General features: G+C 39.7%; 1 protein-coding gene across 2 annotated transcripts in view; it reads left to right on the top strand.

Annotated features, from left to right (window-relative positions):
* The window catches only part of LOC121895956 (vitamin D3 receptor A), a 112,863-nt gene extending 104,663 nt beyond the window's left edge, over nt 1–8,200 (top strand). For both annotated transcript variants that reach the window (XM_042409523.1, XM_042409522.1), the window contains exons 6-10: nt 165–264; nt 2,316–2,493; nt 4,789–4,940; nt 5,587–5,703; nt 6,907–8,200. In XM_042409523.1, coding sequence (XP_042265457.1) covers nt 165–264; nt 2,316–2,493; nt 4,789–4,940; nt 5,587–5,703; nt 6,907–7,160 — 801 coding nt within the window. In that variant the 3' untranslated portion in view covers nt 7,161–8,200. The remainder of the gene's footprint in view (nt 1–164; nt 265–2,315; nt 2,494–4,788; nt 4,941–5,586; nt 5,704–6,906) is intronic.
* The last annotated feature ends 7,416 nt before the right edge of the window (nt 8,201–15,616 follow it).

Genomic DNA, 15,616 nt, shown 5'->3' on the forward strand with positions numbered 1-15,616 from the left:
ACTTGCTAACTCTGCTTGTTGAAACAGTCTCCTGGTGTGGTGATTATTTGCACTTGTACATTATTTGATTCTTCACCACCCTGAAGGAGCCTAGCAGTGCACTGAGTTGTGAATTTACTACAGTGAGGATATTAATGTCTGAATTTCTCTCTGTGTGTTTGCAGCCTCCAGTGCGTGAAGGCCCAGTAACACGCAGTGCCAGCAGAGCCGCCTCCCTTCACTCTTTGTCTGATGCCTCCTCTGACTCATTCAACCACTCACCTGGTGAGCTGCACAAACAAGACCTTCTCCTACCATCCTTGTTCCCTTTCATGCTTCAAGGTTAATTCGACCAAGAACATAACCATGAAGAGATCTATTAATTTAAAAACACAAGCAAAAATAAGCAGTAACTCTACACCCACTGTTTGCCTCTGCTGTCATTTAACATTCACTCTTCCACTCTTTTCTCAGCAAGGTTCCTCAATTCAGAAACATGCATACAGGAACTCATGACATAATAATAAATTGCTGCTTCATTTTGTATGAATTGCTAAGATATTTGTGTATTTATCTTTCTACAGTAGAAGTAACAGTAGTGCACATCCTTGTTGCTGCTCTTAGTTAGTATTGAAAAGGTTGAGTCAGATATCCAACCTTGAGTGTTAGTTTGCACCAACATGCCAAGATGAGGGGAGTGATGAGTGCAATTTGAAATAGGAAAAACATTTGTTCCTTTCTTTAAATGCTGTTTAATGTGGAGCAGAGCATCATATCCTCAGGTCTGAAAATGTCATTTAAATGCTTTTAAAATGAGTTTCATACCAAAAAATTTCATGTTAGTTTCACCATGTTATTAATATTTGTACTCATCTAAATTTGGTTTTAATGTAGATTTAGTTTCCTTTTTCTTATGTTGCTTATTTTATATTCAAAACTTCAGCTTAATAACAGTTGTGAGTCGACCCAAGGAGGAGTAGTCACCAAGGTAGAAGCTAATGGGAATGCTAGTAAAGAAATTAGTGATGTTAAATTTGAAATAGGGTGTTTTTAATGTTTAGTTTTGCTTTCTTAAAGTACTACATACAAACTGTATACACTCAATATTCAGTAGTCATGGCTGTGGTTTCTTCCTGCTGTCTTACCTTGTTTTTCTATATATAGAAATGGTCTGCCAATGCCTACACTGGTATTTTTGCTTGTTGTTATTGTCATTTTTTGAGTGTCTTCAAATGCTTCATATCCTTGAAAATCTATACAACCTAAGCTAAAAGGTTATGTAAGTCCATAAACCATAATTGATAAAAGTATTGAAATCGTGTATATTTTTTTTCCCATCAAATTTTACTAAATAAACATACAAATCATATTGATCCAAAAAAGTATGAATGTAAAAAAACATGAACAGAATATTTCTTAACACTCACATACGTGCAAAGGCGTTTTGACCATTTCATCTTCATCCTAGATTATCTTAAAATGCTTCATATCCCTTAAATCTGTACAGCTCTAACCTACCCTGACCTTGAAAAGGGGTGGTGTTGTCTGCTGATGTTCACAGGGTGTTGTGAAAGATGGTGGCAGACGCTGTATCCTCTGTTGTGAAGTGCTCGGGTGCTGTGCCTCCGGGTGGTCCTCTGTTACTCCTTCATCTCCAGTGGGGCTAAAACAAAAATGAATGAAAATGATATAAAAAAAAATAGAATAGAAATAACATCTAATTGAAAATATAATCCTTTCCCAAGCAGGAACTTTCTGCCTTCTGCACACACACACACGCCACAGCCACAAAAAAGTTGGATCACAGTTCACCTATTAGCATCAAACAAGTCTTTTCCTCGCCGTCAAGACAAAAAAAACCAAAACGCTTATGTGCTCAAAAATAAACTGACAGAAAGAATGCTCAAAACTACTGTCCTGTTTCTCTCATTCTCTCTCTGACATGAACTATCAACCTGCCTCTCTGCTCCTCTGGAGTTGTTACCATGTTTCGCACCGCACATAACTTAACATAGTATCGTCATCAACTTGCGACACAAGCATACAACATGATGATACAAAAGACAGAAGCCTTAGCTTTCAGCTGCCAAAAGAATGAATGCTCTAGCTACTATGGTTTTTATTTTAGATCAATTTAAACAGGATTATGCAAACAACAAGCCAGTTCAGGGCCGCCCACGGGAGGCCCGTTTTCATAGGGTAAACCTCTCACCGGCTCTTTGCTATTTCTGTGTGTTTAAAATGCTTCCTTTTAATCACTTACTTACTCTGCCCCTCCCCTCTGCTTGCTTTCCTCCTCTGTCCTTTTCTTGTCTCCTAATCCCCTCCTCAAACAGAGTCGGTGGACACCAAGATGAACTTCAGCAACCTGTTAATGATGTACCAGGACGGTGCTAGTAGTCCAGACTCCAGTGAGGAGGACACAAAGCTTTCCATGCTGCCCCACCTGGCTGACCTGGTCTCCTACAGCATCCAGAAGGTCATAGGGTTTGCCAAGATGATCCCAGGCTTCAGGTACAAACTAAATGCACTGCAATAATAGTTTAGTATAGGTAGATTTTGAGGTATCAGAACAGGGTAGCAGTATGCATTGCTGTATGGCTGCTATTGTTTGTCTTGTATGATAATAACTGTAATAAATTTTAGCTCTGCAATGTTGATTAGACAAAACAAGCTATTTAAATATCACATTTGGCTCTTGCCATTTGGTTATGGACATTTTTCACAAATTTCTGACATTTTTCAGACAGAAGGATTGTTCCATTACTTGACAGAATATTGGCAGATGGATGATGGATAAGGAAAATAATTGTTAGTTCCAGCCCTGGTTTAATTCTGTGATTGTACTTATACATCGAAATTCTTTGGACACACAGCAGACTACTGAGGCTGACCTGTACCTGTAGGTCAGTGGAAAGACCTTTGACTTGGATAACAATATATGTTATAATCCTTTGGTGCCAGAAATACTGGCCATGTTGAAAATTAAACTTTATTACTCCTGCAGCTATCTGCTGTTTTACTGAGTTCTGGTAATGATTTGTTGACTGGTAAAATTTTGCTGCGTCCAACCGGTAGCACGTACACAAAGGCTAGCTGCCTGAATGAGCTCCCCACCCACATGCAGGGCACATTGATTTGCTGCCTTTGCTGCCTACGTGTATGCAGGATGTTATTGGATAAGGCGAGATGCTATTATCACTCCCAAACAAACAAGCTCTTCCAAGAATACGCTGGAACAGGCTGTAGCTTCATAAACACACGCTGAGTGAGCTGAGAAATAAGTTTATGAATGTATGCACACACAGAGACAACATAATAAAAGAATAGAGATGACATATCTGCCATATGGCTATAATGCATATGTGTGTGTTTGGATTCATGCTGTGAAACACAGAGATGAACACATAGTAACTGTTGATGTGCAGATAGCTTTATATTTATATACATTTATTCCTTATGCTGGCCCTGTTGCAGTGTGTCATGGGTATATTATTCAAATATTTAGAGATGTGTGTTGTTAGTTCTTTTATGGGAATATGAGAGTCTGAGATTTCTTTGTTCATCTATAATATGCTGCAAAAACATGACAACCTGGAGCTCTATACAGATCTATGCATTGACTAGAAGGTTTTAGACATTTTCTTATCCTGGACCTTTAGATGAACTGAGCTCTGATGTCCAACCCCCACGGTACCCTTGGGCTTTAACTTGTTCAGCTGAATGTGTGCTCCCTCATTGATTTCCACCTTACTTTCTCAGTGAATAAAAGCTGTAGGAATTTCATCATTCAACAGCCTTTTGAGTAGGAAATTCAGATCTTGGCATCAACAAATTTTCTTGAGAGAAAATTGTCAACACTGCCTCTATCTATTTGCTAAACAATTTCTTAGTTCTGAGTATTTGGAAAATACAATCTTTTCTATTTGAAAGTATCACGACTTTCAATCAATAACTCATATAGTGTAACACTTCAGTAATTCAAGCTATATAAATGTTTTCCTTGGAAAAACTGGTGCAATTTGTCCGGAAGAAATCATGACTGATAGGGCACTCTGTTTAGCACAATAGCTAAGAAATGATTGAGATCAAACAGGTGGATAACTGAAAGGAGGCGCCACTTCTTGCAGTGTGTATGTGCAGTAAACATTTGGTGTAACATAGGGGTCTTGAGTGTTTGAGGTGGGGTTTGCTGAAGACACACGATGTCTGCATGTGCAGTGTGTGTGTGTGTGTGCTTTTGTGGCCACACAAAGCCTGGGTTTGGAAACTCTGTTGCTACAGTAACCAAATAATACATTCCTTGTGCACACTGCGCTTATCAGGCTCCCTCATGAACGCACGCACACACACAGGCACACACATTTGCATGTGTAGGTGGGTAAGTAGAACTTTCTGACAGATAAATACCTGTTATCTGTTAAATGGATCTTGTTGTAGGATGGAACAATGTGGTATGTGTGTGTGTTGAGAATGAGAATGTTCTGGGGACATTTTATCTGGAGTGGTCATTTTACCGGTGTGTTCAGTGAATTTTCATCCCACTTATTTTGCACCACTTCAACTGCTAAGTGTTTTTACAGATTGTGTTTACTTGCCACACACAGCCAAGGGAGACAACTTGACAGACATTTGCTGTAGCAAGCTATCAGCACACACCCACCATCATATGTGTAACAGTCCAGATTGATTTCAGAACTTACCACAAACTCCTTTGGATCTCACATTTTTTCTCCAGTGTCCATCTGCTTTGCTGTTGTCTCTGTACAACCAACTCATACTGAATCTGTGACTGTATGTGTGTTCCAGAGAGCTGACAGCAGAAGACCAAATCGCTCTGTTGAAGTCGAGTGCCATTGAGATCATTATGCTGCGTTCTAACCAGTCCTTCAGTCTTGAGGACATGTCCTGGAGCTGTGGAGGACCTGACTTCAAATACTGCATCAATGATGTTACAAAGGGTCGGTTGCATCTCACTGTCTTCGTACCACAGTGAAACTAGTGAAACAGGATTAGTGGCTCTGTGTCATGAATTTTAACTGCTGTACATTAACACATGAGCAGCATGTTTAGACTCTGGTACACATGACTACACACACAGCACTTAAGAGGCCTTGCTTATTGATTACACATGCTCTCAATTCACACACTCCTCATCTCTCATGCATACCCGATGCTCTGGAAGTTTCCGTTAAATTTAGAGTGCCACACTGATAAAAAAATGTGACTGTGAACACAAGCACACACACACACAAGGACAGAAAAATGCTCATCGTGGCAGCTTTCACCCCCCACTATATATAACAAGGATCACCCACACACTGCTTTTCTACGCACACTTGCACATTACTATGAGGTTTCAACTTCAGGTATTTTCATGGAGGCAATAAAGCAGCCACAAACACACATTCAGTGCTTATTCACTCACACGTGCAGGACAGGAAGTAATGTTCTCTGTCCGCAATGCATAAATACACATAGAGAAAAACAATTTTTCTTTGAAGCCCACTGCTGTATAAAGGGTGTTTTCATTTATAAATCAAGCCTAAGTACAAGAAAATGTAACGGACTGCAGTATTAACAGTACATTTCTGTCGTCCTGTGTAGCGGGTCACACTCTGGAGCTGTTGGAGCCACTGGTGAAGTTCCAGGTTGGTCTCAAGAAACTCAACCTGCATGAGGAAGAACACGTACTGCTCATGGCCATCTGCCTGCTCTCCCCAGGTACTGCTAACGATGTGTTTGTGTGTGTGTGTGTGTGTGTGTGTGTGTGTGTTTGTGTCTTCATACTGTAGGTGTATTAACAGCTGAGCCACGCTTTTCATGGCAAAGTATTCCATTCAGTACATAAAGTGTTAAGTTGCAGCACAGTGTCAGAAATGAATGTTTATCAGTTTTCAGTGACAGTGAATGAACATAATCACAGAATGAGGCCATCCAGCAACAAGGCCACCTCAAGAATAGATAATACGGACCCATTCACTATCTAAAACATTCAAAGACTGTGTGCTTAACAACATTATTCCACTGCTGTTTAGTTATAAGCACCTCTGAAATGAATAAAATTAAGAGTAGTTCCAAGGTAGAAGCGAGACTCTTTGCAAAAACACCGTCAACTGGAACACTGGTGTCTTTACCCATTTCAACCCAATTTAAGCAATTTGTGTAAATCTCAGTATCAAATCAGACCACTGTCAAAATGCCTCCTTATAACTTGGTAATACGATTTTGTTTAGACGTTGTCTTCAGTATGAAATCATTCAGCTGTGTAGCCTACAGCTCACTCAATGACTCACACAGCAACCTGTTTAAATCACCCAAAGCAAGTTAGGAAACCTGTTGGCTAAAGATCAAAATAATCATCCTATAAAGAAAAAGAAAAACAACAGCAGTGATGGAATACATAAAATGCTGGGCCTGTTTTTTGTTTTTGCTTTCCCATATCAATAATTTTATGACTGTACTGAGGCTCAGTGTTGCCAACAACATGATACCTTTATCCCTGAAACGGTGACACTCTACGGTGGACACACAGTCAAAACTCAAAACAATGTCAAAGTGCCTATTTTTGTTCTTAAAAACTGCTCTAGAAAATTTATATTACAAGTCAATATGATGATAAAGTGCATGTTACATGACCTTTTTTCATTATCAAAGTGTGTTTGACAAGGTATCTTCTCTTACATGAAGTGTAACAGTGAACATGTTTACAGACGACAATTATAATTTGCAAACTTTAAATATTCTGTCTGTACAACAGTTTGGAAGACAAACTTCTGACTGACGTTTTCTTTCTCTTTCCATCCGTCCACCTCCCCACCTCAACCTCACCCTTTTCTACCCTTTCTATACTGTGACCTCACTTATAATGGTCATACGCGCACTGCCTACACCCTACACTCCATCCCATCCGTCCTCCAATGACAGATCGTCCCGGTGTCCAGGACCACGCCCGCATCGAGCAGCTTCAGGACCGTCTGTCAGAGGCGCTGCAGGCCTACATCCGAGTCAACCACCCAGGCGGACGCCTCCTCTACGCCAAGATGATCCAGAAGCTGGCCGACCTGCGCAGCCTGAACGAGGAGCACTCCAAGCAGTACCGCTCGCTCTCCTTCCAGCCTGAGCACAGCATGCAGCTCACCCCTCTGGTGCTGGAAGTGTTTGGCAGCGAGGTGTCATAGCAGAGGCGGAGGCATGTGTGCATACATACACACACTCAACACACACAAGATGATTAACCAACCCTTACCGCCTTTCCCCCAGAAAACCCCAGCCTTGATACAACCCTGGACATGTGGGAGAAAGATGGATTATGAGATAGATAGACAGTAACCTTCACCTCTTTATCATCTGCCATACTCCTTCTCTTCCTCCTCACCTCAAGCAGCAAGACTCAAATGCCTGGACCTCTGGATTTATGGATATGACACCTGAATATGCTGTGGATTTCTGCAGCACTTGGATAACCAGATATATATATTTTGACCTCTGGATTTGCAAACACAGTACGGTATTACATTTCATTATCACGCAGATATCCTGACTCATTGACATCTGGAACAGACGGATCTCTCCACATCCACAAACTCCTCATCACCACCTTACCGGGCATCACTGCTAAATTCCTTACATTGTTTTCCCAGTGTGATGGATGGATGTGACTCCCACATCCTTTTTACCATGGTCCTTATTACATTGCTCCATGTTCACATCATTGCAATGTCAGATTGGAATAGATACACAGATTTACATTTATTAACCATGCTGGCACTTGTGAGGTACAGCTACTTTGTTAGTGTTAAATAGCTAAAAGCTATTGTTGATTTACAGTTTGTTGACAGCAAAGATATCCAAATATATTCAACATCAACATGGCTAAGCTTACAATAATGTAACTGAAATACTTGGCTTACTGGTTTAAAAATACTTTATAAGATCAGAGTCTAGCAGGTGTGTTTTCCTGCTTAGCTCTCTGTATCTGTGTATGTTCAAGGAGAGGTCTCAGATGGTTAGCTGAAGTTAGGAAAGCGAGTTAAAGTAGGAAACGTTTCAGTTTGCGAATGGTGGGAAGAAATACCTCTGGTGGAGTAAGAAAAGGAGGTTGGATTGATGGTGAGAGTCGCTACGGTTGAAATTCCTTGTTCATTCACAAGACAAAAGGGTATTTCACAAATCAAGAATGTATGTATAATGCTATATAAATATTAAATGATATGTATAAGCTGAGATATATATATGTGTATATATATATATATATATATAAACATATATATACACATATATGTATATATGTGTGTATATATGTATGTATGTGTGTGTGTTTACACACACACACACACACACACACACACATATACACATACACATATTTAAGAGAGCGAAACATGGTTGCTTCCATGGAAGCAAATAGTTCTGAGTGTTGTATAATGTAGAGGATTTGAAGGCTCCTCCTCAGTTGTGTGTGTATGTGTCATCTTTCAAAAGACAAATGCGGATACACACACACAAGAAAGCGCTGACAAGTGTGTGAGGAGCCCTTCTATTTTTGTGATGTGTGTACAGTATATGAGAATATTGATGGACCACAAGGGGGTGTGTGTACAGGCTCTGACTGAGGGTTTAGTGCAGGGAAGCACTTCTCTGTTGGATTTTCTCGTTTTTTGGACCTGTGAAGTTTGTAGACTTACATAAGCAAACACAACGTCATGTTTCATGGATAGTGATTATCCAAAATATTTGTTCGGCTGGTTAGATTGCTGCTAAGACAGTTAGAGCTAGATAGTTGGACAGAAGCCAACTACCTGCTGTTGCCTCAGGGAAACGTTTGTCTGATGATATTGTGTACTTGGTGTTTATGGTGTGTGTGGCGTAAGCTTACAATCATAAGACGGAGATTGTTTTTGAAGCTCTAGGCATCACTGTGATTTCTAATCATACTAAATACAGTAACAGTATAAGTAAGCTAAAAGTGAAACTTTTTGAAATAATGATTACTACAAGATTTTCATTCCTAAGCGTATCTGTTCAATTAAAAACTCCTCTTATGAAATAGTTTGCATGATCGTACAATCCATTAGAGATCATTGTTAAAGTTAACATACCCATAAAATGGCTACATTTTGAAAGACAGAATCATCGCTGTGTTAACATACTGATTGATTTTTATCAGCCTTAAGGTTTTTTTTCAGGGCAAAGTGAATATTCTACAGATGGTAGCAATATAGATAAACAATGTATAGCCTATAGTGTTTTTGGTATGAAATCCTTCAGATGCTCTAAACAGCGGGGCAGAATGCTAAAACATGAGAAAGAACTTTTTTATATTAACTATAAAACTCAAGCCTCATACCTTTTTATCACATTTATATCATTTCAACACCAGCCACATAAGCGAGGTTTAGGATGTTACTTTTCCAACATCACTACATATCATATCACTTTTCTGTCAACACAGTGCATGCTCACCCCTCATGCAGGCCTGGATCACCCCCTTGTGGACAAACTTTGTAAATACCACTTGCTAAGTCTGTACATAGTTAGAGGTTAATGTAGGCAAAATACTAAGAGAATTCAAATGTTGATGGCAAGATGCTCTGGAGATGCAGCACTATATGCAATTAGGAGATGGACTCTTATGTTGTATTCAACTAGAATGGAAAGAGTTTGCGATTCCTGGTCAAGTTAACATTACTGAGTTGTGTTAGGGAAGGCTGAAGAAGACTATCGGATTCTGGTTTGGCCAGTTCAGCTTTATGAAAGCTGATATTTTTGACTGAAAGTGTTGATACTCAGTATTTGGCAAATTCAAATTTTACCAATTTCATGACAACAAAATCCTGATTTGATGTGTTTTCTACTGAAAGTAGCAGGTTTCACCGAACATCAAGAAAGAACCTTGATCATAAAAAACTGGCCAACATAGCACCTATTAACGGGCCAGCATCGGTCCAACCTTGTTTTGGATGATGCTCTTACTGAAACGAGCATTAGTGCAGTGATGGGATTCAGAGATCTGATGTGTTAAAATTGCAAAGGCTTCATGTCACTGAACATTCCCAGTGGTGGTTGTGTTGAGCATTCCAACTGGCTGAGTCTCATGCACGATCTACACATAAAACATCGGTGTGAACATCCTCAACTCCCTGGCAGCCGTTTTTAGGCACCCAACAACTCAGTATGTTGTCACCAGGAAATGTCCTCTCTTTCCATTCCAAGCTTATGGATGTACGTCTTTTCTCTCCCCCTCTCTCTTTCTCTCGCTCTCTCTCTCTCTCTCTCTCTCTCTCTCTCTCTCTCTCTCTCTCTTTCTCATAGTAAGTCAATCGATAAGCTTTTGACAATTATACAGTATATCCATAATATTTTCATTTTGGTGAAAATCTGTTTTGTTTTTTCTCTATTTTCTTTTGTTCTTTTCAAGATTGTCAATGTTAATGTGTGTCAGAGTTCGCTGTCTAGCAAGCGCTTGGCTTACTGCGCTGGGACATCGTTTTAATGAAGCAGAGATGAGCAAAGTGGAGTCCTAGAGGCTTTTCCAGTGCAAATGAATAAGCTCCCCTTCCCTTGTCACCTTGATTTCAACTAACTGAATACGGAGCCCTTTTATCTAATGTATGTGGCTTCAGTTTCTTGCTTGGACAGGGAAGGGACACAGTTCTACTTTCCTTCCCTTTTCTAATGGAAAAGACTTGTCAGTCCAGCAATGTCACACCTGGAGCTGTAACCTGAGGGGAAGGAACACAGTGGAGCAAAATCTTTTCATTGTCAGTGGAAAAGGCAGTCCCTGAGCTCTGTGTAAAAAAAAAAAAAAAATTAAAAAAAAAAAAAAAAAAAGCTACATCTGCTTTGCCAGAAGCAGGATGTCAAACACAATGAAGTGATCGTGAACTAACACTGCCTCAACTGACTGACACAGGAATTAGCCAATGGCAAACTGTCACAGCAACAGCATGGGCGTGCCTCTTCATTCATCAACCAACAACCATCTAACCGCCTCTTCTTCTACATTAGCCAATTACAGCAGGATTACTCTTCATAGCTTTAACTTGGCAGCCAGTCTGGCTCTGCTTTCGGAAAAACTGTGGTGCACCAAGGGCTGATGGCATTCTGAGATTTAGTGGGACAGCTGCTGTGGAATTGGACGTGTCACTTTACTGTGAAAAAGACAATGCAGAAATGGCTCCTTTGTCCTGTTTGACCCAGAAAACCTTTGGATCGGACCTCCAGAAGACTGTGTAGAATCTGTAAAGAAGATCTTAGGAGAGAAAGTATTTTTCAATTGCCACAGGCAGACGTAGTGCTGTACAGGCAGTGTGTGCAGTGACTGACAAGATGTCGCCTCCTAAACCCAAAGTGTGACATTACCTTTTCTCACTACTCTGTGTCTCCCATCGCAGCTCTTAATATTCAGATTTTTAAAAACAATTGTTTGTTAAAGAATAGTTGTTGAAAGACATAAAAAAGTGGACTTTTTACATGCAACATCAGCATCTACATCATCGGTTTCAAAAGGAATGCAGGACAGGGTGATGGGGTGAGATTCTGCTTGGTTTTAAGGGTTCTGACGGTTAAAGATCAATTGTTTTAACTATTTGTTTCTGTTGGGCAACGAAGCTGATTTTCCTCAGTGCTCAAATGAACCCAAACAAGGCCGCAGTCTCACACGCCTCAACCCTCCTCCCCTCAACCCAGGTTCAGCAGCTCCACCTCAGTAGCCTTACTTACAGAAACCTCACTCAGCTGGAAACATTTAACAGATACCTCAATAATTTACAGGATGACTTTTCACAATAGCCTTTAAGGGAACCAAACATAAACACACAAAAACACTCACACAGACACACTACAAGCAAACTCTCACCTCAGCAACCTTTTGCAGTGTTTTGACTTCAAACATACAGAAACTAGTTGCCAGTTGTTGTATAAAGAAGGTTGTCCAGTAGAATCCTGTTGCCAGTAGACCAGTCAGTATATGAGTGGATCCCAATGTTTCTAAATGTTAACTGTCACTCTGTCTGTTTTTTCTGCTTTACTCACTTTATCCTCATCTCTGCCTCATTCTCTATTCTCTATCTGTACTGTCTCTTTGTTGTCTCTGTCTCTACAAACAGATGACGTGCCGCTAAGCTTTGGCGCTGCGTTTAACCAAACATACTACCTCTCCCTTCCGCACATATATATATTTTTTTTGTCGCAGCATGATTGTGTTTATTATAAAGCATCAGTTTTTATTTTAACACTAATTTAGAAGGGTTTTTGTGTATTTGTACAGTATATTCCTTTTTATCTCTTTTCTCTTTTCAAATGCTGGATGATTTTTACCTCAACAAATCTCAAGATAAGCCTACAAATCTTAAGTCAGTAAATCAGAGGCCTCTTCGGCATCATTTCACCACTGAAGTGTGCATACGCATGAAGTAAAGCTATGTTCACATTGCAGCTGAAAGGGCCCAAACTCTACTTTTACATGTGACACAAATCTGATATTTTCCAATTATTTTGAACAGCTAAAAGCATCATGCAGTATTTGTTCAGTTTCCATCTGGGCAACATAGATCAGTGAGTTCAAATGGATCAAATTATCGTTTCATTCACATGGTACATGATTCTGGTGAAAATTGGTTGAGTTAGCTGTAGCATGCAGGACAGTTAGAGTCAACAGAAAGAAAGCCAGAAAGCTTAACTGAGTGGTGTTTGGGGTGATTTTGTGATACACTTAAAACTGGAAGAAGCATCTTGTAACAGAAAAGGGAAAGGAATAGTTTAACATCTTTGGGAAATACACTTTATTTGCTTTCTTGCCGTTTGTTTGACTCTCTTTTAGTTTGTCAGCTTCAACGTGTCAGTCAAACTTCAGGAAGTCGCTGCACCTAGCAAAAAAAACTGTCCAGCATATAACCCCACAAAAAACACAACTTGGTGGTTTTACTCTTAGTTTTTTGTTTTTTACAGTTTAAACAAGAAAGATAATGTGTTAATTAATGCGTTTTAGAGCTGCTGGAAAGCAGATATTTTGTGATAGAGCCAAGCTAGCTGTTTCCCCCCAGGTCTCAGTTTTTATGCTAACCTAACAGTCTCTGGGCTGTAGCTTCATATTTAACATACAGAGAAAAGAATGGTAAAGATCTTCTCATATAACTCTCAAAAGTGAATAAGCGTATTTCCCAAAATACTTAACTTCCTTTAAATAGTAAAGCAGTTAAAACTACAACATAACTGAAGGTTGCACCAGTCAGTGAAAGACAAAACAAGCTGGAGAAGCAAAATCTGTATCTAAACGGACTTTAAAAAAAAAAAGAAAGAAAGAAAAAAAGAGAGAAAATGTAGAGATTGGACCAAAAGAGACAGTGGAATAAAAAAAGTTTCTTATTCAAGAAAAACATAAGTGGTTTAAAGCATAACAGACTGTTAGCTTTAGTTTATTAATCAGGCTAATTCAGAACGTCCTAGAATAGAAATAATCCAAGAATTTCACACGTGGTCAGCAATTTTGAATTGAACCTGACAGTCTGCATTGTGAACATAGTTTAAAAACTTGAAGGCTATGAGTAGATGTGCATCTAATCATCAGCACACACTTCAGAGGCAAATGATGCACAAAGAGAATCTGGATAACTGGAGGCAGTGGTTGTGCTTAAGGTCACTCCTTCTTGAGTTTAGCGACGCCTTCAAAACTTTAGAGCTACTTAATGACAGGTAGTGATGTAGTAAAATGCCTCCTGATTTGGCCAGAGGTCGTGTTTGTGTTGTGTTGTCTGATGGGACAAACTGCCAATTTTTCTCTGGGTTCTTTTGTAGAGTTGAAAGTGTTGGATTGGTGCCACACAGACGAGAAACCTCTCGATCAGGCCCCTGCAAACACTTTCAACTTCACACACGTGTCCAAAGATAAGGGATGGAGGTCTCTGCATTGATTCATACCGACTCAGATAAAGGGAGTGGTAGTTAGAATTTGATAACCACTCTTTTTCTAACATCCAAAATATATATATATATAAAAAAAAAGTAGTGGCTGTGGCCTGGTTTTACCACCCAACACCATGGTGTCTCTCAGTCAGCTTCTCTTTCGCATCGCAGGTTTCCTGTGTATTTCGTCTCTAGTTGTAGCTTTCCTCAAAAGGGTTGTAACATTGGGATCCCATTTTAGATATCCTAGATACAAATAGTGTGTCATTCTTTCTGCTCAGTAGCCAGCCAAGTCTCACACACCTGCTCCAGTCCAACCTCAGCACTCTGCCTTCTTCTAACTCTCCCTAACTCTGGATCTTACTCCTTTGTTTATTTGCTGCTCGCACTCAGCTTTCAGGAAACCAGGCCTTCAAACTATATGCTGTGAATGACACACCAAGCCTTTAGTGATCACTCTTGTATTACAGAGACAAATGAATCACATCTCAGCTCGCAGCATGTGGACTTAAACGCTCTTCTAAGGTTCATTTATTACTATCAGCTGCTGTTGATGGAAGATCTTGGGCAGATATATATAAACTCACAAAATTATCAGCAGCTAAGGATATATTTAACATTGAAAATACTTCAAAGTATTTGATATGTAATGATGCAACTATTTAATTGCCTCAACATGTTATCTGTTGCATGGCCTTTGGGGAAAGGACGAATAAATTGACACCCAATTTGTCTATGAATTGATAGCACAAAAAGCCCTTTGAAACGAATATTAGGAAGCTTATTTGTCGATTAAATGTTTACACTTAAATAAGCTGCATCCTTAAAAATGAAATGAAAACAAACAGACTGATTATTGAATATTTAGGTGGACAGATTATTGAGTAAATCTCAGTGACCTCAGTGGAGGTCTGTGGCTCATACTGAAATATCGTCGCCCATGTTTGAACCTGAGGAGAGCTTGTAGGTATAAAGTCGGCTTCTCTACCGTCGCCACAGATGGATGGTTGTCATTCAAGACAGATTGTCATCTGTTGCTCTGACTGCATTTCTCTGCTACCTCTTTAAATATGCGCTTGCTCATACACACAAACTTAAACAACTGCACTCACAGGCAAACACACATGCACACATACACACACACACCACACACACCACACACACTCATACTGACTGACTGAAAAAGACAGACACTGATCACAACACACACACACTCAGATGGACACACACACACACATACACCACACACGACGCACACTTGTGTGCACGTCTTTCTCCCTCACCAGCAGTTTTTGCCAATGATGCACTTGTGTTTTTGTCTCTAAATGCTCTGCAAAACGTGTGACGTCTAAAAATGATTTGTTGTCATCATCTTGCTTTTCTTTTAAAAAAAAAAAAACCTCTAATCTCTATAGTAAGACCTGGGCTAGCCAGGTGGATAGACTAGACATACATTGAATAATAATTCATCCAGTGCATACAGAAGGTTTCATGTCTTTACAAAAAAAAAAAAAACATAAATGCACATATTGCTCAGCTCAGTTGTACCTTGGTGTGCCTAGAACCCACAGCCTTATTTTGGGACAATATCAGGGGTTTTAATGCAGGACGATCTGTCTTTGTATTGCTGATGTTAAGACAGTTTCATTGAGTTTCAGTAGCTGTTTTTTCCTCTCTTCATATCCACACATTTGTTAGTTCCTTCAGTTTTTGTATTGGTTTTATGAGTCAG

The sequence above is a fragment of the Thunnus maccoyii genome, chromosome 4, assembly GCF_910596095.1.
Source record: "Thunnus maccoyii chromosome 4, fThuMac1.1, whole genome shotgun sequence".
In the NCBI taxonomy this organism is placed as follows: domain Eukaryota; kingdom Metazoa; phylum Chordata; class Actinopteri; order Scombriformes; family Scombridae; genus Thunnus; species Thunnus maccoyii.